We start from the raw sequence: 25,013 nt of genomic DNA, 5'->3' as shown, positions 1-25,013 counted from the left end.
GATTTGCACATGATCTAGCTCCCCTATTGGATTTACTACCAAGCATTAGTGTTATTGAAGCGAGATTAAGTTAGAGGTACGAATGATTCTTTTCTATTTCTATCTTAGCCTCGTTTTCACCGTTACTTTTAAGAAAGGTGCATTATTAAGTAATCGGCTTATGGTTGCCATTAAAACCTCAGTGTTCATTCAGAAAGGTTCATTCAAAGAGTTTATAAAATCATAGCTAGAGATAACTCATTTAAAACGCCAAAAAGAATTTACTATGTTCAAATGGATATTGCTGTACATTTTTGTCTCCAAATCAATTCATGACTGTGGTCATCCTGAGATAGCATGGTATCCGGCAAAACATGTTTGTCAAGTTAGAGAAATACAATTATAAGTAATTTATTTAATATGTCTCTTGGGTTTTTTATTTTCGATTTATCATTTTTCTTTCACGAATTATAAATTGTTGTTTTGCTGACTTAGAAATTTATATTTTATTTTCAATGGAAATCATTTATTTTCAGAGCAAAATTTGGGTCAAAATTATACATTTAGGGACCGGTCATTATTTAAGTTGGAGGTAGGGGGGGGGGGGGGGTGGAGGAGAAATTGTCAGTGACGCAAAAAAATTTCAAGGCCCCCCCTTTGAAGGCATCCAAGTTTATCGAAAACCCCCCACGGATTGTAGTAAAAAATTTAAAAATTTTCCCTAAAAGTCATTTTTAAATTTCAAGACTTTCACTAGCAAAAATTTCAGGCCCCCCCCCCCCCCAATTTTTTCTCCCCCCCCCCTCCCCCACTTAAATAATGACCGGTCCCTTAGCCCATGAGGTTTTTTTTACTGACATTTTTTTTTTTCTAGTATTATAATGGTTTCAGACTTTATATTATACTATGTTGCAGTTATACAATGCCGAATGAATAAAATACATCGTATTTGCTTATGTTTAAAGGAGACGGAATAAATAACTTTGAGGAAGAAGATCAAGCGGTTTTGGGATGACAAGTTGGACAGTGAATCTGACCATGAAGAGATAAGAGGAAATGAAAGAAGGAGATTGGTTGAAACTTGGGATATTGATATCGAAGACGTAGAAAGAGATTTTGAACAATCTAGTGCAGAAATAAGCGTTGCCGTCGAAGCAAGTTCCCGAGTGACCCTTATTAACTGGATTGCCTTGTTTGTGTGCTTTTGGTCTGCATACTTTTCTGTACCAGACCGAGGCATTGATATTCTCCTCGCCTTTTTTAAAGCGATTTTTCAGGTTTTGTGTGAGCTTTCGCCAATCATTTTCCCAACCGCAGTATTGGTTTTCCCGAGCTCCTTCAAACTCTTGAAAAATTATCTTTCTTTTAAAGATAAGCATTCAAAGTATGTTGTTTGTCCGAAATGCGACACCCTATACCGTTTTCAAGACTGCATAACAACAAGATTCGGGCGTGTCATTGCTAAACCATGTTCTCACATTGCTTTTCCGAATCACCGTCAATTGTTTCGCCGCACACCTTGTGGAGCGGAATTGCTTAAGGAAATTCGTTTGAAAAATGGACAGACGAAATTGTACCCACATAAAGTTTATTGTTATAAAAGCATCAGAGACACTCTAACTCACTTTATTAAGCGACCAGACTTTGTACAAAAATGTGAGATTTGGAGAAATCGGAATGTACCGGACGATATTTTAGTTGATATTTACGATGGCCAAGTGTGGAAAGATTGGCAATATTTTAACGGCACTCCTTTCCTTGCCCAGCCTAATAATTATGCTTTTATGCTGAATGTTGACTGGTTTCAGCCTTTTAAGCACAGTGTCTATAGCGTTGGAGTCATATATATGGTCCTCCTAAATCTTCCGAGAAAAGAAAGGTACAAAGAGGAAAACGTAATAATAGTTGGGGTAATACCTGGTCCACACGAGCCCAAATTGAATATCAATACGTACTTACAACCACTTGTAGCCGAATTGAACTTATTGTGGCACGAAGGCATCCAAGTTCGGCCTCATGGGAGTAGAACAGCAAGATGTTTTCGAGCTGCCCTCCTTTGTATTGCTTGTGACATTCCTGCACTAAGAAAAGTTTGCGGTTTCTTAGGATGTACTGCTCACCGAGGGTGCTCAAAGTGCACAAGATTTTTCCCCGGAGATTTTAGTAGCATGGATTTTTCAGGTTTCGAAGATGACGATACACCAAGGACAAATGAAGAGCACCGAAGAGAGGCTCAGAAAATACTCAATGCAACAACCGCTGATGAACGAAACCAAATTGAAACTTCCACTGGAACAAGATATTCTGAACTCTTACAGTTGCCTTACTTCGATTGTACTCGTTACCATGTTGTTGATCCTATGCACAATTTGTTTTTAGGGACAGCAAAACATTTAATGAAAAATGTATGGCTAAATGCTGAAACGCCAATTATTTCTAAAGAAAATTTGAATAAAATCCAGGAAAAGGTAGATGACGTCAAAGCACCATCATTTATTGGGCGTCTCCCGAAAAAGATATCAACATCGTTTGGAGGATTTACTGCTGATCAGTGGAAAACATGGACTCTCTTGTATTCTGTATTCTGCATTTGGAATATCGTTCCAACAGATGATTTGGAGCTGTGGAGGTTATTCGTATTGTCCTGCTTTCACCTTTGCTCTCCACTTATTACAACTGAAGAGCTACAAGAAGGACATGATTACCTAGTGGAATTTTGTAAATCGTTTGAAAAACGATATGGAAAGGAACGTGTTACGCCAAACATGCATCTACACCTGCACCTCAAACAATGTATTTTAGATTACGGGCCTGTATATTCATTTTGGCTTTTCAGCTTCGAACGTTTCAATGGGATTTTAGGAGCGTTTCGAACTAACAATAGATCTGTTGAAATACAAATCATGAGAAAATTTTTCCAAAAGCATGAACTAAGAGATATCCCTTTACCAGAGAGATTTCGAGAAACTTTCCAACCAGTATTTCAACTTCTTCAGGAGGCACAACAAGTAGGAACACTTGGCGAAAGCATCCCATCAATACCATCAACACTTAATCTTTCAGTTGGCCAAGTACTACGTTGCTTAGAGTGGAGCAATATGAATGCATACTCATGTTTTTCACCTCGATCCATTGATGTTCTTGATGATGACTATACAGAATATCTCTTTAAAGCTTATGAAACAATTTTACCTCAACACTCGGTCATTGAATGTGTTACCGATACGTTTGAGAGAATTAGTACCATTGGATATTCGGGGACAAAGCTAGGGTCCTCTGACTCTAAACTGGAACGTTCTTCCTTCATTCTTGCAAGTTGGTGTGGCCAATATAGTGGCAGTATTGAGACCGATTCATTTGACTTGCGCCCCGGTGTTGTCGATTTCTTTCTTAAACAAACCATTATAATTGATGGCAAGCAGGAATCATTGTGTATGGCAAAGGTTCGATGGTATCAGCGACATCCAGAAAGACACAGGATTGGCAGACCACATGAAATTTGGTGCAGAAACTTGTTTGAAATGGAAGGGCCCTCTACATTCATTCCCATACAAAGGATACACAGCCAGTTTGTTGCTGCTTACGATGTTATTGACAAAGAAAGAGTATTAATTGTTTGTCCTTTACAACGTAAATTGTACGGATGATGGAGATGACAGTAAAGTATCATCCAGGAAAAATATTCAAAGCTATCAAAAATAAACTGTTTGAACTGTGCATCAGTAACTAGATAGTCAAAATGAAAATTGAATGAATTCTTTGATGAGTTTAAAATTAGATGAATTAAAATAATTATGAATGAAATTGCATATATTGCCAATAAAAAAGATGAATTCATATGTTTAGACTAAACAAAATTGATGCTTCAAATAATATTACAGATGTTAGCGGTTTGAAATGCAGCTGAGGTTAATGGGTTAATGAGTTTTCTTATTGTCACTGGAAAAAACGCATGTACGACTTACGCATATTAAAAATACATCGTCCGCGTTTTTTCCTGTGTGTATCAACGCATATAACCTCACTTTCATGACATCAAAGCAAAACAATGATTGAATTAATGTGGTCGCAACATTGATGTCATGCGTTAGGAGAAAAAATTGACACATATGACTGAGATGGACCTGCATGCACTCCCCCCTCGTAAGTCGTAAAAACAAGCCAACATCCATCATAATTCAGTTGAAAAATTATTGATTTGTTTTGAAAAGTTTTGATTGCAATAAATTGAAACGGAAACCTCACATCGGATATACTCAGTTTGGGGTATTGTATTTGCTCCCCAGGTAAATATGGGGCAAAGCCTAGTGCAAAGTTGATTTCATATGTGCCCTTCATTTGACAATAGGGCAAATATAGGGCAAAAACGGTTATCATATATCCCCACTGGGTAAATGCGTCTAAACTAAGGGCAAATATATAACATATTTACCCATGTGTTTAGATGTATGGCAAAGCAATGGCAAATTTATTAGAAATTTACCCCGACCTTTGCCTGCATAGGCAAATGTATGGGCAAATATAGAGCACCATATTTGCCCAACATTTGCCAAGCGGACATATGATGACCAAATCCATTATTTCGTCGAGTGGCCGTAGCCACCGGTACGGTTGGTCCGGTTTCAACCGGACCAATTTTCGGTGAAAAAATATAAGAAAAATATTTTTGAAATGTAAGAAAAACCCAAAAACCTCGAAAACCAGACCAATCAGAAATTTTCCAGCTACGGCCCTGCGCAAGCGTGTTTTACATTAGGGTCCTGTAAAAAAATATGAAAATAGCAGTAACGGCTGCGCATGAGAAAACGCATGATACGACTCAAACAATAACCCGTGTATCTGCTATATACCTGTGGCAACCCGTTCTGTGATATAAACCCAGTCTACCACTCGGCTACCACCTTCTAAACCTTGCTGTTGTAGTCTTGTTCCAGTCAAGATGTCGACTGAAAAGCAGGTCTTCATTCAAGGATACGACTACGAATTTATCGCCACGATTCCTGATGAATACTTCTGTAAGATATGCCATCTCGTATTGCGAAAACCTGTGCAAACCAAGTGCTGTGAATGCGTGTACCTTATGGCCATTTGTCTTTTTGATAAAATTGAATTATCGATTTATTAAATTTGGCCCCAATTTTCGATTTTTTTATTGTTTAAAATTAAACTTTGAATTCCATTTTTTCAATTTTCGAGTTGTCGTTTAAATAGTTGAAGAAATTGACAGACAGAGAGAAAAATCCCACACCTTATGGCCATTTAAGGTTTTAGCAAATTAAATTGTTAACTTTTTAGTTTTTGAATTCATTTTTCATTTTTTGCGCTAAAAAGACTATCGTTCCGATCGATTCCCAATTTTAAAATCCCAAATTTAAACAAAGTTAAATGAAGAGGAATGAAATACTATTTTTCTCCCACGTTAATCTTTGTTGAATGCAGACAACTGCCGGTCATTAAAATGGCGCCAAGTATACACTTCCTGTTTCATTTATCCAATCACAGGCGTAGCATACATAAGCGAGCTACCAAAACGGTATGACCGCAAGAGTACTGTTTTTATAATTTTCCTTTCTGAAAGTACATGACTCCAGGTAGGGGGACATACGTATCATGGAAAGATTTGATCCTGAATTCATCCGAACGCTTGTAGTTGAGGGAAAATCATACAAGGAAATTAGTAAGGTGCTTAACGAATTGCTTCCCAACACGAGGGGATTAAGCGAGCGGTCGGTGCGACGCTTTTGCAATCAAAAGGAGATTCACTACAGATCTGGACTTGGGAAACAGCACCTGAAAGAAGCCGTTTCGGTTGCAATATCAGAGGTATAGTAAATCTAGAACTGTAATATTTCTTTCTCAACTCTTTCGTTTCTAAATTGGCATGTTGAACTTCATTTTTAGTTGGGTCCAACCTATGGAAGGAAAATGCTAAAAGGTTATTTTCAATCAAATGGCGTTCGCGTTAGCCAAAGACGGTTATCGGAAACAGCGAGGGAAATTGCTCCACATTACCACAGAGCTCGAGCTAACGACACAGCAAGATTACGTAATCCTGTTCCATATAAAGCTCTTTATTTTGGACACAAACTACACTGTGACCAGAATGAGAAGCTGGTTGACTATGGAGTGACACACGTGTGTGCTATTGACGGATATTCCCTGATGGTAGTTGGATTTTGCACAATGCCAGTGAAAAACAACATTGCCATCTATGAAAATGTGTACAGGTACTAGTGGTTTACTTGAACATGGTCCTATGGTTTGCAGAATTCTAAATATTTTTTCCTTCAATTCAATTCAATTTATTTACACACTTTAAATAGAAATGAATATAAGAAATCATAATTGTTTATATTTACAAGTATCCTAGATTTTATAGAAAGATATATAAATAAATATTAAATATAAACAGTTATTACAGTGACTGTGCAGTGATGGTTTAAGTAATATAAACTTTCGAGTAAAACCATCACTACTTTCGAGTGCTTCATCATTTTAGATGTGACCTTGTTATGAAGCAATACTTGTTTGAAGATGACGATGTCAAGTCCTATGAAATACAATGGGGTATAATGGTAAATTACGAGTGAACGATGATAATTGATAATCGATTAACATTACAGGAGACTGACTTAACAATGAAAAGAGTCCTGTTACTCACGAATGAGCAAAACAGACAATCCAAGATGGCCGACCTAGCATTCACTGGTCAGCGGTAGCCGAGTCATGGCTGAGCCTAATGACGGCCAGCGGTAATCTATTCAACGTTAAGGGATCCAAGAGGCCCTCACTACATTACTGATACAAATGTAGCCCATGCTATAACGACTTTTAAAAACCCGTCCCAATTCGTATGTGTTTTACGAAATTTCGAATTTTAATGCAATCTATTTATTCTATTCTAATATTTGTTTAACTCCAATCCTTAGGTCTGTCGTAATGAAGTATGGTCTTTGGGATCAACTAAGAACAGATCAAGGGCGCGAATTTTACCTATCGTTGGGGATGCAAGAATTGCTTGCTCCTCTTAGAAATGACCCAACTAAAGATCCACATCGACGAACGACTTCAAAAAAGGTACGAATGCCATCGCTTATAATCTTCAAGAAAATATTATCTAATTTAATACTGTGGACGAATATGATAACTGAAATTAACTCTCAAAATTCTTCCCTGAAAGAATCTTCCAGTTGAAAGATTTTGGAGCGAGGTCAACCAACGAGCTAACTACCCAGTAAAGAGCTGTCTAAACAATATGGTGGAGGCTGGGCAATTGCGAATGGACGATGAGTGCACAAAGTTCTGCGTTTCTACATTTACAACCCACGTGGTTCAAGTTGGAATCAATCGTCTAATTCAGTCATGGAACTGCAGACCTGCAAGTAAGACAGTTGTTTTACGTGGAATTTTAATTTCCCGAAACAATTCTGATGCCATTAAGATTTTTTCATATCTTTTTTGTATAATGAAGGCGGGAAAAGGAAAACACCTATTGAAATGATGAAGGCAAATAATGGAACTGCAAATTTGACAGAAGAACAGGTCCCTGATGGGTTGACTGCAGCACAGATCTATGAAGGTAATGGAGGAAATCTCACAAGATTTGGCAGTTTTGGTCTGGATCCTTTACAAGGAAATCAGGAGCTGTCGACGCAGAGGGAGCAACTGCTTCTCCAAAATATTGCTTCATATGAAGCAATATTTAATCAACTAGTAAATGGAAATCCTTCTTTATTTCAACGAGCTTTAATTTATTATATTACTTTATCACAATCGCTTGCTGCACAAGCATAAGCGTAAACTAGAGAGTTGGATATAATTATCCTAGTCATTATCTTACTGAAAGTCTTAATAGTATTTGAGTTCTACCCACAGTGTGTTACACGTCAATCAAATGACTTATATTGCAATCGAGTTTTTATGACCGTGGTTTTTTAACATAACAAAACACAATAATATGTAGCTTGACCTTTTTTCTTGGTCTTTTCACTTTTCGTGAAAACGGGAAGTTCACCAAAACTCAACTGGCGCCAACTATTTTCCACCTTTAAATGGGTAATAATATAAATTGCTAAGATGTCATTCTTTGTCTTCTGACTTGGCACTCGTTGATGTTGACTAACACTTGTTTTTCTTAATCTTTTAATTTCGTTTTCTTAGCAAAAAAATAAAGTCCACCAAAACTCAACTGGCAGCTATTAGGGCTAAATCACCTAATGGCTAATATGATATGAACAACAAATACTTTTTAGTGGTTATGTTAGCTTATCATTGTGTTCCTTAATAAAAGTTTATTAATAAATAGCTTGTACGATAGTGTCCACACCCCTGAGTTTGACTGGTTTGAAGTCAAACCTTGCTGCTCTGCAGCAAGGGCATCCTCTCTCTTCATCCTCTTCCAGCCACCTATCTAAGCAAGTTGCACATCCAATTACTATTTCACAGCATGATGACACACACGGTGCTTGTGCTGGTGACGACAGACATATCTTGCACTTTAGGAACTGATCAATTGCTGCTTTCATGCCCTCGCCTTTTGACACGGTTAACTGGTGCATTTCATCGAGTTTAACAGACATTCCCTGGACAACTCTTCCAAGCTCAACAATTTGGCTCTTTAGGAAATCTAGGTCATCTTCATTATTATATTCACATTCTTTATGTTTTCTCTTGGGTCTCACAGTCGTGCCTTTTGCTTCCTCTTTTCGTATGGCATAAATTTTTCGGCTTGGAACTTTCCAAAACATTAACCCTTTAAAAAACAGATTAAAAATTTTGGCTTAGCAAAACAATTACAAAGAACACGAAGACACGCAATTCAATATTTGTAAGCTCAAGTATAATATCGTTTTTTCCATATGCATGTAAACTGTATTAGAAATAAAAGTAGCTCGATATCCGATAAACGTTTTCCTGCACTCTTACCTTGGGTCCCAGATGAATCTTTGACAGCTAGCCCGTTGGAAGTTACCAAGACTATATCTGGCTTGTTAAAAGCATCTTTCACGATTGCTGTTATGTGTGGCACATTTGCGGTTGCTTCAGTCAAGGTGACGAATGTTTGGTCTTCTTCGATAAACTCCACCTTTGCTCCGTTATGTGTCATTTTGGCCAGAACGACCTTTAGGGAAAATGATAGATTGCGTTTGGCATGTCCACTACCAGATGCCAGTACTGAAGAAAATGCTGGACTGTAAGAAAGTGCAAGACTGTTGGAGACAGGGGCAGAAGTTGCTGTAACAGGTGATGATGTTGATGACCAAAGTCTAGAGGTGGTACTCGACTGTAGCGGTGAACCCTCAACATCATAGCAATGACCATCCTGTAAACCGGCCAGCTGAAAACTTCCATCTATGTCTGGAATTATTACCAGATCACTAAACTCTTCCTTCAAGTAAACAGTTTCAGGACTGACCTAGAGGGAAAAAGTTATTATCAATTAGCAATGTCAGTCCCACTCACAATAGAACTATAACAATAGAACTGAAAGGGGTCTATTCACTTATTGACAGACGGAGAATGCTGTACGTCGTACATATACAGTTACCAATATAAAATCAATCAATCAATCAACAAACAAATAAAGAAATAAAGAGAAATAAATAATAAATATAAATAAATAAATAATCTATTAATAAATTAATTAATCAATTATTTAAATAAATAAGATAGATAATAAAATTAAATGAATGAATGTATGAATGAATTAGTCAATCAATAAATAAATATGAATGAATGGATAGACAGACCAACGGACAGAAAATCATAAAAGTTAAAGTCGGGCTACAGCGAGAACATTGTTTTGATGTCATTTATCATTCCTTTTCTACAAATGGCAAATATTCACTAAAATTTGTAACACTTTTAAACTGTCACTCGCGATAACCCAATCTCATTGCTCTAAATTGCGCTAAAAAATTACAAAAGGATGGGGTGTGCTGGGCCCTCCTGTCTATGCCCCTAAGCTGTATACTAGTTAGTCGGCCGATGGTGGTGGATGGTGGAGGAATATGTTTGCGCTTTCCATTGGCGCCAAGGGGGGGGGGGGGGGGGGGTAATATGAAAAACCCCATGTCTGTTAATCAACATGTCAAAAGTGTAAATTGACAGGATATCGTCGTTTAAAAAATAAACTAAAAATTAAACATCACTGAATAGTTTTCCGTGAGAACATTCCTTTAGAGAGTTAACAAGTTGTTAGCGGATTTAAGTGAACAAGAGGAGAACATGAAATTACTAAACCAACAGTTTTGAATACAGGAATAATTGTTTGTTCAAGTACGGCCAAGTAGGATTAAAATGATTCTCCTAAAAGTGAAAGTACTTTTCTCAGGCTTATGCGTCCTTAAAGTTATCATTTTACCGATCGATCCGAATAGTTTAATCTTAAAATATAAGTATGCCAAATAGACATTAGTTATTCACAAACGTATGGGAACTTATGGCGCATTTCTATAAATGAATAAACATTTTGAGGATAAAGAACTTACACGTATAAAATATAAATAGCTTACCTGAAAAATAAGCTTTATTCTTTCAGTTGTCAGATCTTGCGTTCTAAGACATACTCTTTTCTCGTCTCTGTGTAAGTAAACCGACATCTTCCTGTCAGGGTTCCAGAAAATACCTGAGAAATTTGTTAATTGACAAGTGAGCAATGAAGGAAGCAGTGAAATAATAAAAAAAGTTCGTTCTAAAGCGACCTACCTTCGTAATTTTCTCTTCACGTAAATCTTCTCTTCATGAGATAAGGTCGTACTGACTGGTCTAAAGACCATATGATTATACCAGGTGTGTCAATTGCTGTCAAAAACATCTTAAATGACAGACTTGATTTCTTCACCTTTATTTGCCGAAATAAGCTTTCACAGTGTTGGCTCACATCCAATCGATCATAGGCCGCAAAGCTATCGCTTGATATCACAAACAAAGTTTCTGCACGTGAAAACAAACAACGGCGGGAGCGTCGGGGGGGGGGGGGGGGGGGGGGGTATCTACCGATTAATATTAATTTATATGTCTTTGAAATATAGTTTTTTGCTTTCTGTTTTTGTGTAATTTTCCTGTTAAGCGGAGTAAGCTTTCTTTTGTCTCCTCTTACAGTAAAATCTACAGTCTTGTATTCACTAATACTTTGTCCATTTCAGGCGTGAGAACGCTTGTCTCTGATTGGTGGAATCAGTTCTTTAACTGATTTAGGAACGCAGATTTCATTTGTTTTGATATTTATGTGAAAATCACTAGGTGTTAAGTTTTGCTGGCAATTAGGGGACCGTTGGCTGTACTCCCCAAGGTTTAAGAACAGCCATATCGATCATAGATGCAACGTTAGAGGCAAATACAATGCCCTTCGATCCGAAACATCAACACAGCACTATGCATGTTGACGCCGCGGTGCCTTAGACGCACCTCTTAGGCTTGTTGTTCTACCTTTGTGTCGGCCGCCTGGTTATGAATGCTACGCTTTTGATTGGCTGATATGCATCTGTCTGTATGTGCATCAAAGTTTATCAAGTTGAAAAAATAGTAGTTTCAATTTATGTATTCTACCTCAATTTTTGATTTTGGTTATGTTGAAGCGGGTAAAATGGGAGGGTGATGATCGGAACGATAGTCTTTTTAGCGCAAAAAATGAAAAATGAATTCAAAAACTAAAAAGTTAACAATTTAATTTGCTAAAACCTTAAATGGCCATAAGGTGTGGGATTTTTCTCTCTGTCTGTCAATTTCTTCAACTATTTAAACGACAACTCGAAAATTGAAAAAATGGAATTCAAAGTTTAATTTTAAACAATAAAAAAATCGAAAATTGGGGCCAAATTTAATAAATCGATAATTCAATTTTATCAAAAAGACGAATGGCCATAAGGTACACGCATTCTGTGGTCACAGATTCTGCAAAGAATGTTTGCAAAAAGCCAACAAAATGTAAGCTTACTATAAAATAAGATACTTCAACCCAGACTCTGTTCATTTTTGAAAGTATTTTTCCCATTTTTTGGCCTTAAAGAAGCAATTTCACAAACTTTTGTGTTTTTTTATTATACCAGCAACCCAAACACTCGATTATCAAATGCAATGGCGGAAGTAAAGCGACTTTACGCTTATACGTCGGCAAGTTCACTTTGACTTAACGTAACTCCGATCCGCTCAATTTTGTTGAATTTTCAAAATTTAAACTTCAATAATCAGCAGGCATGCATACCAGTTTTCGGACCGAAAACAAGACCAATATAGGTGTTTTAACTTCCTTTTACGAGTCAATCTTTTATTTTCACTAATGGCGCTTAAGAATTTGCATATAACGTGCCGAATGTATTATTTTGAAAACAAAAACATTTTTGATTTGTAGCTTTGCGACATTTATTCTATTTTAGGGTCATGAATAACAAACAAAATGGCTGTGGCCACACTTGGGCGTTTAACTATAGTTTAGCAGTAGTTTAGCTTAGTTAAATGACGTAATACAAACTATAGTTATACTCTTTCATATATGGTTAAACAACTTTGAGGTCACACATGTGAGGTTTAACCATAGTTACACCAAGAACGACTCACACTTCTGTGACTTATCAGTCAAAACACGAAAATGGCTGACAGAAGAATCTTGAGGATTATTCTCCTGTTATTCAAGCAAAAACGAAAAAGGACGAAATTTTTTATTATTTAAGGGTTATTCAGTCATCACGGCGATTTAGATTGCTTACTATTTCAGTTATCGCACCTTTACTAAGATGTAACCGATACTCGCAGAGTGTGGATCCTTCCAAGACCTCAGTTCTGGTTCAATTCTATGCTAAATGAGTGTGTGTATGAACATGATCCGTATTGGCAACAGCAATTTCGAATATCAAGACGAAGTCCAAAAAACCTATACCTTAAAGAAAAATGTGAAATTAAAGGAAAACACAGACTACCGTGTGCTACGTATACGTTTTGGAGGGACTGATTTAATTGTCCCTTTATTGGCGCGACATACTTATTCCACTTACACAAAATAACCGAACCTAATTGGTCATTTTTTTCTTAATAGAATCTATACCATGGGTTGTACCTTAGTTTAACTTGGTTTAAGTTCCATTGTTTTACCTTGACGACCAGCATAGCAACTAACAATAGTTAATTAAACAGAAGAGAGGTCACATTGGTTTTGAAGTTAACAATTGTTAGAATTGGCTGAACTATAGTTAAACGCCCCAGTGTGGCCACAGCCAATGTAAAATTTCCTACATTTGAATATATAATATCAATTTCTTTAAGGAGCATTCATTTTTCAGGAGGGGGGAAGGGTGGGGGCATCAAATGTTTATGAGTGAAAAAATGGGTGAAGTGGGTGAAATGACAGGTTACAGTCAGCCCAAGCCCATCACCAATTCCATAATTTTTTTCATCTTTCTATTTTATAATCATATTACAGTAAAGAGAAACCAGAATGCCCAATGGATAGGCAGATCCTTGATATTCAACAGGTAGGAGATTCCACAAAATTAAATAAACTCTACCTCTATCCCTATTATATATAAGGGACTGTTCATTAATTATGCCTCAGGGTGGGCTGGAGGAAATATTGAAAAAAACCTTGGAAAAATTCACAACCCCCCAATTCTATCTAAAAACATTTTTTGATCCCTCCTCCTTGTGACCTTTTAGACATACCTTAATTATTTGTTTCAACCCCCCCTACTTTAAGTCAGCAAATACTATTAAAGCCCCACCTTCTTTGTGTTAATTTTTTCAAAGCCCCCCACTTTTCTTCCAGCCCCCCAAGGCATTTAATGAATAGTCCCTAATAAGCCTGAAGCGAGATGACGTTTTACCCCCGCCTCTAGACCATAATCCTTTTCACACTGCTTTTGTTCTTTAATTATGACTATTGTTCCTGTATTCTCTAAGGAATCAAAAATTTTAATATGAAAGAATTTAAAAAACTATTATGGTATAGAGTCGGGGGTAAAACGTCATCTCGCTTCAGGCTTATTAATCAAGGAATGAAGAGCTAGGGGGGAGGGGAGGGGAGGGGAGGCTGAGGGGCTATAGCTAGTCCCACCAATAAATTTGTTGCCATTTTTGATTTATTTGCTTTTTATCTATTTGATATAAAATTCAGCATTTGGAAGAGATTTCTGGAACATTAGCACCCATTCCAAAACTTGCCCAGCGGTTGCTGTAATACAATAATCTATTCATATCAAATTGTTTTGTGTTTAAGGATGTATTTGATGACAAGGGAGCTGAACGCACAATTAGCTCACTGCATATCATATGTCCATCTAATGGCTGTACATGGCAGGGAGAACTTGAACATGTTGAGGTTATCTCAAGTTATTTTTCATTTTTAAGTTACTGCATTGCCACTATTATGTGCGTTTGTGGTATTTATTTTGGTCATTCATTCATTCATTCATTCATTCATTCATTCATTCATTCATTCATTCATTCATTCATTCATTCATTCATCCCTCCCTCCCTCCCTCCCTTCCTTCCTCCCTTCCTTCCTTCCTTTTTTCATTTTCATTCTATTTTTTTATTTAGTCCCACTTGAAACTTTGTAACCACAAAATCATCGAATGCAAAAATGAAAAATGTAAAGTCATGATGCCACGCGAGGACATGGCTAAGCACCTCTTGCAGGAGTGTGAATGGAGAGAAATTCCCTGCCCACACTGCGATCAGATGACTGGGTTCTGTCAGTTAAAGGTACTGAAAAAAGGAACTGTCTTTAACTCTTTAAATTTGTCAAGACATTTTATGCCAGTTGCTACCTTAGGACTTTGAAAGGGGAGGTTCGTTTTTCTACCAGTCTTAGTTATGCCATTTCTTGAAAAACTAAAATAGGGCTAAACCCCCACAAAGGTGGAGAGGGGGGTGTTCGTTTGAACCATTGAACAACCCCTAGCGATGGTTGGGGGACACCTCCACCAAAAAGGTTTAAACACTTGGAAGTGTGATTACTAGTGTTTCAAGGGGCATTACTTCATATTTATTGCATTGGCTATTGATATTTTAAATAACAAACAAATAATTAAAATTATCTACAGCCCCTAGCCCGCCCAGCTCGATCTGCTGGTGTTGTATGTGTTTAGACTAGGACTTGTAAATGATGTTTGCTCTGATAACATATAATTCACCTTTTGCCATACACCGGTCCACTGGTTCGAAAAACAAACTCACTGAAGCAATGCTTCAAGGTAGTTTCAAAGGATTATTTGAATTTGAATCTTGTAGCCTCGACTACTGACTGTTGCTTTGCATGTGTTTGATCAGTGAACCAATGTATGGAAAAAGGTGTATAAAACCTTTTTTATCTTTACAAATAACAATCAAGGCCCATGAAAAGATTTGTGAACAAGTGACTGTGGAATGTACCAATGCAGAATGTGACGTCATGAAACCTCGGATGGAGATGACCAAACACCTTGAACAGGAGTGTGAATGGAGACAAGTATCCTGTCCTCACTGCAATGATGATCATTATGCTTTCAAACTGCAGGTGGGTTAGCTGTGGTTAATGGTGGCAGCAGTGGGTGGGGTAAAGTCGTCTCACTTTTCTGTTTGCAAGGATTTTCAGTTATTAGAGTCCCCTTCACAGTTCCCTGCACCATCTTGAAACGTAGCCATGCCTATGCAGCAAAGCAAGACGAATGGCGAGCTTGCAATGATAGAGACCTGTAAATAATTGTCCAAAAGGTGTTTAAAAAAGGTCTCTATAATTGCAAGCTCACCGTTCATCTTGATTCGATGCAAAGGCACAGCTACCTTTCAAGATGGCACAAAAAGGAATGGTTCACACTAGGTTTGGAATGACAGGGGCGGATCCAGGGGAGGGGTGCAGGGGGTGCACACCCCTCCCTGGTTTGACTTTGTGCCCCAACTTCGAAGATAACCAATACTGTTTTTCCCCTTTGATTCTAAGTGGTGCACCCCTCCCTGAACAAAATCCCGGATCTGCCCCTGAATGAGGATTGGAAGCGTAAGTGGGGCTTATTATTACACTAGTGAAAATTGAAAAGCAGAATTATCGTATTTTATATTCATTAGTATTAATAATATTATTTGTTTGATTATTTATCTCCAGTTATAGTTTTATATTATAACATATATTTACATGTAATATATGTTTAATCTAATACACAGAGATGTAATGTGCTTTTGATCATATTCATAATGTAAAAATGCCCAAATAAGTATTAAATAAGTATTAAAGTATTATTGAATTTGGTTAAAAGTTGGCGTTTCTTTTTGTAGGATCACATAAAAGTTTGTCCAAAGACTCCAGTTAGGTGTCCTAATGAATGTGGCTTAGAAACCATAAATGAAGAGGTAATCAGTTCAACTTTAGATCTTTTCTGAATACAGATCCCACATTCATTGTTCTACCTCCCTAGTTACTGTTGCTACGTTTTTGATACAGTCTTTTGACTAAACGTTGTCGTTGATTGGATCCATCCCTACGCGCCTAGACCGAAAAGGATAACGGGTAAATTACACAGAACTTGGGTAATCCAAACTGCTTGCCAGTTTAAATCTTCGCCGTATGCTGGAGGTATGGTTTCAGCAAATTAAATGGGACTGAAAAAAGCGAGCTCAAGACTGTGTTAGATAACATATGCGGCAGCTAGTAACTGTGAATTAATTATCCCCATGATCCTTTTCGGTCTAGGCGCGTCGGGATGAAGCCTAATCAAACGACAACGTTTTAATAGTCAAAGGACTGTATACAGCATGGAACAGACACAGATTGCTGAAAATTGTAACTGTCTGTCTTGAAATAGAATCAATGCATTCTAAAGATACATTGAGGGAAAAAAAAATCGATAACTGCTAAAAATTCTTATGAATGTGAGTTTGTTGGTTGGACATTCTGTATTCCATTGGGAATATCACCAACTGTTTGGGAGGACCCTCAAGCATAGTGGCTGCGGGATCGATCTATTTGTTTGGGTGCGGACCATATAAAACAATGGCTCCATAGTAGAGGTAAAATACCGAGTTTATGTATGAACTCATCATGTCCAATCTCAAGGAGTTGAGAAAAAATTAACTGATATTTGAATGCTTTTTCTACCAGATAGCAGATCATGTCACCAATGAATGTCCGCTGACTGAAGTGCCTTGTATCTATCAGCAATTTGGATGTCAATTCTTGGTAAGACTTGAAAAGCTTAAACAGAGGGGAGGGGGAGGGGGAGGGGGAGGGGGAGGGGGTGGGGGGTGGTAGGAGGAGGTTATCTATGTTGGACTACTATGATTTGCCCCAAAGGAATGGCCCACTTTCGAGATATGCTTCAAAGGTTACAATGTGAGGCTACGTCTTAAATTGATTTTTTAAAATCCTTTTTTTTCTCTCCTGTCATGAATCACTGAGCATTGTGCACAAAGGCTCACACTGAATCGTGAAGAATATCTCGGAAGTGGGCTATTCAGTTCTTCCTAACCAACTACTAAAGTGTAGCATTGTTTTTAAGATGCAAAGGAAAGAAAACAGGATGGAAGAACATATGGAAAAAGCCACGAAAGATCACCTTGCTTTAGCATGTGAAGAGCTGAAGTTACTCCAAGAAAATAATGGCGTTTTGTCTAACAGAGTATCCTCGCTTCAAGACGAAAATGAGTCAATGTTTCACCGACTGTTTTTGCTCCAAGAAGAAAGCATGTCCAAGTTTGACAGACTGTTTAGCCGACTCTCTTCGGTCGAAGACCGGAATGCATTCCTGTCTGGACGACTCTCTGATGTCCAGAACGAAAATGCGGCGATGTCTCACCGACTTTTACACCAAGATGAAATAAAGAAACCAAATAAAAAAACGGTCAAAAAAGAAGAAAAGAAAAAAGAGGAGCCATCTATTCCATACACAGGCACCTTTGTGTGGAAAATAGGAAACGTTAAGAAATTATTGTCGGAGGCCAAGCAAGGGAGATCTACTGTGTTGTTCAGTGAACCATTTTACACAGCTAACCATGGCTACAAATTGAGAGCAATGTTGTACCCCAATGGAGCTAAGAATGAAAATGCAGGGCACATGTCAATATATGCTCAAATTAAACGAGGTGAATATGATGATACATTACCCTGGCCTTTTGGTAAGGACATAACATTTACTCTGGTGGACCAGAAAATAAATATAAAAAACCGAAAGAATATCAAGGACACGATACATAGCAAGAATCTGTTGGATAGCTTCCTGCAATGTTTCCAAAGGCCTACTTCGGATACCAATAAGAGTATACCAGGTCTTTCAACATTTGTTAAACATGACAAGCTGATGAGCAAAAGCTATGCTAAAGGGGACTCGATGGTCATAATAGTGGATGTGTCAGAGGCAACGACGTAATAATGGACCTTTCTTGAAGTTGTGGGTCATTTTGCAACATGGCACAGGTTTGGCTGAGGTCATCTCATGTATTTTTTTATTTTGTATCTTTTCTTTCTTATTTCATGTGAAGGCTTTGTGGTTTTTGATACTTTTTGTGTCTGTATTTGGCAAGTTACATGCAATTAATTAAGGACAAAAATAAACAAATAAACAAATGGAGAAAAAAAAATAAGGGAATGAATTAAAAAATAAGGGCACAAAACTTGAAAACTCTTGCACAACTTATGGCATTAGAAATTCAGAATCAGATTGGCATTACCAAATTAAACTTGGCAAATAGGTTGGTAGAGTTAGGAGCTAGACTAGACGACATATAGATTGGTATAAATTGTCAGTTGCTTCTCGATTTTTTTTGTAAATTATTTGTCCCCAGAAATTATATTTTTCCTATATTAAATTACTGCTAGAGATTTAAGTTTGATTTACATTTATTATCTGTTGTATTTACTAAAATCAACAACTATTTGTTTGATAATTAAAAATCTTTATGCTTTAATGACTACACTATTCTTGTACTGGAAACGTCCCCCTTGCATGTGATGTCACAGCAGCTCAATTTGGAGGAAAACACAAACAAATTTCACTCTCATGAGAATTTGAAACCTCTTTTTCGTTTTCAGGTTTCGTAATCTAGTGGACTTTAACAAACCTTTTCTTCATGACTGCCATGTCTTTGTCTTTTGATCCTCTTGGGAATAGTTGAAAACCACCAATCATTTTGTCTTCCAAATTGAGTTGCATTCCAACGTACTGCAAGGGGTCTATAGAAGCTTTGCACCATCACGTGATGGCAGCCATGACAGGAGGCAGGAACAGTTGAATCTGTCATAATCTGGTTGACACGAAAAAGGTTCAGTTTCCCAGGTCCCAGGGGGGATACAATATATTGTTTCTGCCTCCTGTCATGGTTGCCATCACATGACGGTGCAAAGCCTTTATTAGGACTTGAGAGAGATCAAGGGTATAAGCAAATGTTCTTTGAGGAGACGTTAAAGGATTATCAAAGGAGGGGACAGGGTTTCCCAAAACACTAGGGTAAGGGGCAAATGTCATGATACGCCAAGGGAGCTTTGACTTTAAGACCGATTCTGGCTTAATGATAGGGTAACTTATTAAATAAATGATCATTCGCTTTGTTGTAAAGCCTACAGAGCATATTACAGACCTTTAGATTTAGTGACAAGGGCAAGAACGAGTAAAAGTTTTTAAAAACCCTTAAAGATTGGCACCATCATTTCGTAGTCATGTCATGATTGAAAGTTTAGCTTTAAAAAATTGGAAATTGAATATGATTCAGTGTTAACTGTACACAGGACCAACTTTAAAATTGGTACTCATTCTCCTACTATTCGTCCAATCTACAGGTCACTATTATCTCTGTCGGTGTCTACTCACTGTATGTGTACACAAATGAACGAAGAGTAAGCAATACTGTACACAGATTAAAGATAAAAAATGGGAAAACAATGAAACAAACAAAAATAGATTCATAAATATTTATATGTAAAGTAATTATGAAGTTTTTAAGTGCGACACCATGAAAAACAGGTCCAAATACCAGTTCAGCTAATATCCTTGTTGAATTTGTTACACATTTCCTTTATTGGACCTGGAATGCACCAGTTTCGCATCAATTTATACCTCTGTTTTTGATGACTACAGACACATTTGCACAGGCTAAGCCTTGCATGTTTATAAGTCAGCTATTCACAGATACCATTTAAAAGTCTGTGGGATTTCAAATGGCCTTGTAAACGTCATCATGCTTGAGGCCTATTGCAAATGATTTGCTCTTAAGCAAGGCTAAACCTGTGCAGATAAGTCTTTTGCCATAAAACACAGCAGTATTTACTGAATGAAAAAAACGGACAATAGACCTTTTTAGCTTCGTTATTTGTTGTGCACATTTTAGACCATGTGACGCCACTCTTGGAAGTTGATTCTTTTATGTGTAAATATTTTCACATGTTCGTCATAAAAGAATGACTCTCAAGGGAATGTCATGTGATCTGAAATGGGTAATTTGCATACGAAGGTGAAGAGGTCTATTAATAAGTATTTCATGACCTAAAAGCTCTTATTCATTGTTGACATGTGATTTCTTGGTCATAATTAACCTGTAGATATTAAAACAGCTTCCACCAGCTGAGTTGAAAGCAATGACACCCATGATGATCATAACCAGGTATGCTGATATTAATGTGGCAATGTAGTTACCACTGGCATTCAGTAATGTCTGGAAAAATAATGGACAGATTATGTAAAACAACCACAACAAAAACATCCATTATATCAAACCCTGAAACAACCTCTGGGCTGATCTAAGTCAGGGTATGGCTAACTCACAGATCGAACCCTGAAACAACCTCTGGGCTGATCTAAGTCAGGGCATGACTAACTCACAGATCGAACCCTGAAACAACCTCTGGGCTGATCTAAGTCAGGGCATGCCTAAGTCACAGATCAAACCCTGAAACAACCTCTGGGCTGATCTAAGTCAGGGCATGGCTAACTCACAGATTGAACCCTGAAACAACCTCTGGGCTGATCTAAGTCAGGGCATGGCTAACTCACAGATTGGACCCTGAAACAACCTCTGGGCTGATCTAAGTCAGGGCATGCCTAAGTCACAGATCAAACCTTGAAGCAACCTCTGGGCTGATCTAAGTCAGGGTATGGCTAACTCACAGATATAAACCCTGAAACAACCTCTGGGCTGATCTAAGTCAGGGCATGGCTAACCCACAGATCTAAACCTGAAACAACCTCTGGGCTGATAATGATAGAAACGTTTAGAAATTATTTTTAGCATTATTATTATCAAAAAACCTCTGGGCTGATGTAAGTCAGGGCATGGGTAACTTGCTGATCAAACCCTGAAAACCTCTGAGCTGATCTAAAAGTCAGGGGGCACAGCTATCAATCCCTGAAACAACCTTAACAGAGAAATAAAAATGACTTACCATTAAAGACACGAAAAGATGAGAGAACACCACAATACCAAGATTGAGCCATCTCTTCTTCTTGTCAAAGGATTCAAACAATATCACTCCCCAAAAGGTATTCAACAAAACAAAACAAGACGTCAAGAATGCTAGAAAACAAATTTTTTTTCTATAGTTAGACAACAACATAAAGTCATGATAGTTGTTAGCATCTCTCATGCCAGAGTTATCATATATTCCAAAATTGGAGTATTTTATGCCAAAATTATTGATGACACAACCAAGGTGAAAAAGAGAGGTCAACTTGACTCCAAGAATCTGGCTAGAAATTCAAATAACTTCTTTTTTGATGTACAAACTTCTTTCAACTTTTTATGTAAAAACCTTGACTCAAATTTGAGGAGCATAAGTCACAACAATTCCAGTCACAAAAGGGAATTTTTTCTCAATAACTGTCACCCTCACATACATATATGCATGTCATCATGAGAACTATGGGTTAAATAGCCCACTCTGCTGAACCTCTTGTATTGTTGACCTTAAGCCCATTGAGCCTGCACTCCAATCTGTATCCATTGAGCTATTTACAGACTAGAGCGTCTGAATGTGCATAGGAGGAATCAGGGTACAGGGAATTTAAATATTTAGTAGGAGATATTAGAGATGTAGAGAGAGGAGGAGAACCTAGGAACATAGTTGTTTATACCTGTTTTCGGGTCTCCAAAGGCATATTATTAGGAGATATTAAAAAAGAAGGGAGGGGGGGGGGGGTGGGGTAGTAAATGTCAATCTGACTTACCAGAGACTATAAGGAAATTCTGTGGGTCTCCCCTAAGACCCATTGATCCTGGTCCAGTAATGTCGGCTAGAACATTGACCATGGCAAACAGTCCACTCATTGTACCATACCCTAGACCAGCAACTGAACAAAACCACAAATTGTAGTACGTAAAGGTTGTTAGTATATGGGCAGCTCTATAAAATGCATGCCATGTTATATCATTTAATATATTCATAGATTAAATATCTATTTTTTGATATCTTGATATGTGAAGAAATTTCATGATATCTTCACACGAGAAAATGACACCATTGGTTAGAATTTCAGGAATTGCATTGACATACTAAAACACTGTATAAAATAACTGTTATGAATGTCATGTTCTGATTGGTTTGGAGCGTGTGCTTTATGAGAGCACATTGCACATGCGCACACTTTCGGTTGCGTCATTCCTATCTATTATTGTAGTTTGTATTTTACAAAAGAAATAAAAAACTTGCTTGCTGTGCTGTGTGCAGTCATAAAGCACTTGAGGATTGGCAGAACACTCGAGAAGTGTCCAGAAGCACTCCGCTACCTGTCGTGCTTCTCATAACACTTCTCTCGTGTTCTGCCAACCCCTGTGTGTTTTATGACAGCACACAGCACGCAAGCGCGTTTTCTATTTCTTCTGAATTAACACCAAAACATATGTTGTTCCTTACCATATGCAATCCTGTGTTTTCTCAAAGGAGACTGGTTATTGATCATTGATACAAGGCCTTCATCTGCTTTTCTACATAGATTAAAGCATCATATAAGAAACCCCATGTTAAAAATGACAATGAATATACTTCAGTCATAGCAAAATAATGTTTGTGATGCAGACCATCAGTTATTATGTTAACATGCTGCTTCTTTATGCTGAACAAAGACTAATGTTCAAAACGTCAGTTACAGTACATAGATCACTAGTATCTTTATTTATTATTGATTGTTAATCATACTTACAGTGCGGATACTCTAACCATGAACACTTCGAGGTTTTTTTGACATTTTTTCAACATTTTTCAAACTCTATTTAATGCATTATCCAATCACGACAATCGTTAGGAGTTCTAATTTTAGCTTTCTCATGGGAACTACTGAAAAACTAAATCACATCAATTATATCGTGTGTTCTGATTGGATGATGCCTAAAAGTTGTTTCATTCCTTTTAAGAAGGAGATCGCTGATTGGATAGTTGTAAAAATGTAGAAAAAATGTCAAAAAAACCTCGAAGTGTTCATGGTTAGAGTGTCCGCACTGTAAATGATCATACTTCACAGTGTTGACAAGGATTTCCTTAATATTGATTGGCACCCACAAGACGATGCTTGGGACCCAAATGTGTCCCAGGACTCACTTCACTTGTGTTGACAAGGGCTTCCTAAATATTGATTGGCACCCACAACACAATGCTTGGGACCCAAATGTGTCCCAGAACTCGCTTCACTTGTGTTGAAAAGGGCTTCCTAAATATTGATTGGCACCCACAACACAATGTTTGGGATCCAAATGTGTCCCAGGACTCACTTCACTTGTGTGTACAAGGGCTTTCTAAATATTGATTGAAACCCACAACACAATGCTTGGGATCCAAATGTAAGGATATGTTGAAAATGCTAAAACAGGTAGTATTAAGGGTGGATAGTGCTATTTGATGGATAAATCCTTATTCAGTGGATAAGTCGATGCTGTTATCCAATAAATTTATCCACTGTATATGATTTATAAAGTGTATAATCCTTGAAAGTGGCCTATTCATTGAATATAATCAATGGACCACTGTATATGTAGTTGGGGATGGGAAAAAGATCACGAAAGAAAAAAATCTGTTTGGTTTGACAAATATAAAAACATTGATCCCAAAAGTTAAAAGAAAACAGTCTAGATATCTGATAGCAGCTAAGATGGGTTCCAGTGCTACTAAGTCAAAGCTACTTATACTATAAAAGAAAATAAAAGTTTTAGTTTATACCAACCTTAATAGAAAATAGTAGGCTAATCGGAACAACTCTTGGAAAAGGACTGAAAATGTCATCCCAAATGCTATCTGCTCCTTTAAGGGAGAGACTACCAACCACCATATTGAAGATATTAGCAGCGATATTAGCCAGAAGAATGCACTATAAAATATTAGAAACGAAACAACACTTAAATATTTTCATTCTGCTGTTTCAGTTTCGTGGATTGCGTTTAAACCTCTTATATTTTTTCAAAACACCGAGAATCAAAATCTCAGACTTTAGTGATGAATTCTTCTACAAAAATCGTGTCGTGTCAAAGCAGAAGAATAAATAATCTTAAAGAAAGCGAAGGCTAGTTTAGTGAGTAATAAAGGAAACATCATTTCAGTTTCATGCCGTGAGTTTTGTTTGAAGAACAAGAGTCGTAAACCAAACCTTGTGATAAAGACGATGACTTGTTGAGCATCGCCTGCCACAGTGATAGAAAACATGGCACAAGCCGGGCCAAAAGCAATCAAAGCACATCCAAAAAATACCATAAGAGTCATCTTGAATACTTAAACTCTTGATTTTCGATACAAAAATACGATATTAATGAATAACAAGGTGGTTAAACATCATTTGTTTGAGTCAGTGGTTCTTTTTCATATTTGGACTCTTCCTTCCTTCCGCCATGACAGAATGACGTCATGGGAGGCAAATGCATTCTGGGTATATGTGTACGTATTTCTATTTTTTCAATTTTTTTCGCTTTCCTTTTCTTACTTTTCGATTTCTAAAGGAAAATATTCATGCACTTTAGAAGCGATTCATGCAAAGCTTTTATTTTCGAAAATTTGACTTAAACATAAAAAGATAATGATATTATTACAATAAATTCGAAATCTTGTTTACAGAAAAACATCGAAAAAAATTAGGCGAAGGAAATGAAAATTTGCTCCAGAA

General features: G+C 37.3%; 4 protein-coding genes and 1 long non-coding RNA gene across 6 annotated transcripts; 2 read left to right on the top strand and 3 right to left on the bottom strand.

Annotated features, from left to right (window-relative positions):
• The first annotated feature begins 4,824 nt into the window (after positions 1-4,824).
• LOC116290835 (TNF receptor-associated factor 4) lies at positions 4,825-18,849 on the top strand. Its single transcript, XM_089039869.1, has 9 exons — positions 4,825-5,045; positions 11,865-11,907; positions 13,397-13,448; positions 14,189-14,290; positions 14,512-14,676; positions 15,305-15,469; positions 16,225-16,299; positions 17,048-17,125; positions 17,445-18,849. Exons 1-9 carry the CDS (start codon positions 4,919-4,921, stop codon positions 18,309-18,311), a joined length of 1,674 nt encoding a protein of 557 aa, XP_088895995.1. The 5' UTR covers positions 4,825-4,918; the 3' UTR covers positions 18,312-18,849.
• Positions 5,314-8,281, top strand: LOC116296908 (uncharacterized). Its single transcript, XM_089039870.1, has 5 exons — positions 5,314-5,802; positions 5,881-6,206; positions 6,909-7,056; positions 7,160-7,361; positions 7,451-8,281. Exons 1-5 carry the CDS (start codon positions 5,590-5,592, stop codon positions 7,771-7,773), a joined length of 1,212 nt encoding a protein of 403 aa, XP_088895996.1. The 5' UTR covers positions 5,314-5,589; the 3' UTR covers positions 7,774-8,281.
• On the bottom strand, positions 6,030-6,909 carry LOC148905284 (uncharacterized). Its single transcript, XR_016121690.1, has 2 exons — positions 6,641-6,909; positions 6,030-6,529 (listed from the first exon to the last, which is right to left on the bottom strand). It is a non-coding gene; the product is annotated as an uncharacterized LOC148905284 (long non-coding RNA).
• Positions 8,274-10,913, bottom strand: LOC148905283 (uncharacterized). Of its 2 annotated transcripts, XM_089039872.1 has the most exons (4): positions 10,687-10,913; positions 10,494-10,606; positions 8,905-9,394; positions 8,274-8,731 (listed from the first exon to the last, which is right to left on the bottom strand). In XM_089039872.1, exons 2-4 carry the CDS (start codon positions 10,578-10,580, stop codon positions 8,274-8,276), a joined length of 1,035 nt encoding a protein of 344 aa, XP_088895998.1. In that variant the 5' UTR covers positions 10,581-10,606; positions 10,687-10,913. The 2 variants fall into 2 exon arrangements, with proteins under 2 accessions (XP_088895998.1, XP_088895997.1); XM_089039871.1 differs by having other exon boundaries at positions 10,494-10,913.
• LOC116290836 (gamma-secretase subunit Aph-1) lies at positions 18,764-24,766 on the bottom strand. The gene is made up of 6 exons (XM_031697945.2): positions 24,504-24,766; positions 24,084-24,227; positions 22,784-22,854; positions 22,098-22,220; positions 21,317-21,447; positions 18,764-20,589 (listed from the first exon to the last, which is right to left on the bottom strand). The coding sequence occupies exons 1-6, from the start codon at positions 24,614-24,616 to the stop codon at positions 20,431-20,433; spliced, it is 741 nt and encodes a 246-aa protein (XP_031553805.2). The 5' UTR covers positions 24,617-24,766; the 3' UTR covers positions 18,764-20,430.
• Positions 24,767-25,013: the final 247 nt, after the last annotated feature.

Source organism: Actinia tenebrosa, unplaced genomic scaffold (genome assembly GCF_029948245.1).
Source record: "Actinia tenebrosa isolate PJP-AT-01 unplaced genomic scaffold, QUT_ActTen_1.0 PGA_scaffold7__59_contigs__length_16204524, whole genome shotgun sequence".
Classification (NCBI taxonomy): domain Eukaryota; kingdom Metazoa; phylum Cnidaria; class Anthozoa; order Actiniaria; family Actiniidae; genus Actinia; species Actinia tenebrosa.
Note: the sequence above shows the minus strand (reverse complement) of the source record. Positions and strands in the feature narration are given on the sequence as shown.

Excerpts from the sequence above, each read along its gene's own strand:
- LOC116290836 (XM_031697945.2), bottom strand. The coding sequence starts at position 24,616 with ATGACTCTTATGGTATTTTTTGGATGTGCTTTGATTGCTTTTGGCCCG. Across the intron at positions 22,855-24,083 it reads GCCTACTATTTTCTATTAAG|AAAAGCAGATGAAGGCCTTG; the intron begins GTTGGTATAAAC and ends TAATCTATGTAG. Across the intron at positions 20,590-21,316 it reads ATCTTTTCGTGTCTTTAATG|ACATTACTGAATGCCAGTGG; the intron begins GTAAGTCATTTT and ends TTATTTTTCCAG.
- LOC148905283 (XM_089039871.1), bottom strand. The coding sequence starts at position 10,580 with ATGTCGGTTTACTTACACAGAGACGAGAAAAGAGTATGTCTTAGAACG. Across the intron at positions 9,395-10,493 it reads GAATAAAGCTTATTTTTCAG|GTCAGTCCTGAAACTGTTTA; the intron begins GTAAGCTATTTA and ends TTTTCCCTCTAG. Across the intron at positions 8,732-8,904 it reads AGATTCATCTGGGACCCAAG|GGTTAATGTTTTGGAAAGTT; the intron begins GTAAGAGTGCAG and ends TGTTTTTTAAAG.
- LOC116290835 (XM_089039869.1), top strand. The coding sequence starts at position 4,919 with ATGTCGACTGAAAAGCAGGTCTTCATTCAAGGATACGACTACGAATTT. Across the intron at positions 14,291-14,511 it reads GAGAACTTGAACATGTTGAG|TCCCACTTGAAACTTTGTAA; the intron begins GTTATCTCAAGT and ends TTTTTTATTTAG. Across the intron at positions 15,470-16,224 it reads ATTATGCTTTCAAACTGCAG|GATCACATAAAAGTTTGTCC; the intron begins GTGGGTTAGCTG and ends TTCTTTTTGTAG.
- LOC116296908 (XM_089039870.1), top strand. The coding sequence starts at position 5,590 with ATGGAAAGATTTGATCCTGAATTCATCCGAACGCTTGTAGTTGAGGGA. Across the intron at positions 5,803-5,880 it reads TTTCGGTTGCAATATCAGAG|TTGGGTCCAACCTATGGAAG; the intron begins GTATAGTAAATC and ends CTTCATTTTTAG. Across the intron at positions 7,057-7,159 it reads GACGAACGACTTCAAAAAAG|AATCTTCCAGTTGAAAGATT; the intron begins GTACGAATGCCA and ends CTTCCCTGAAAG.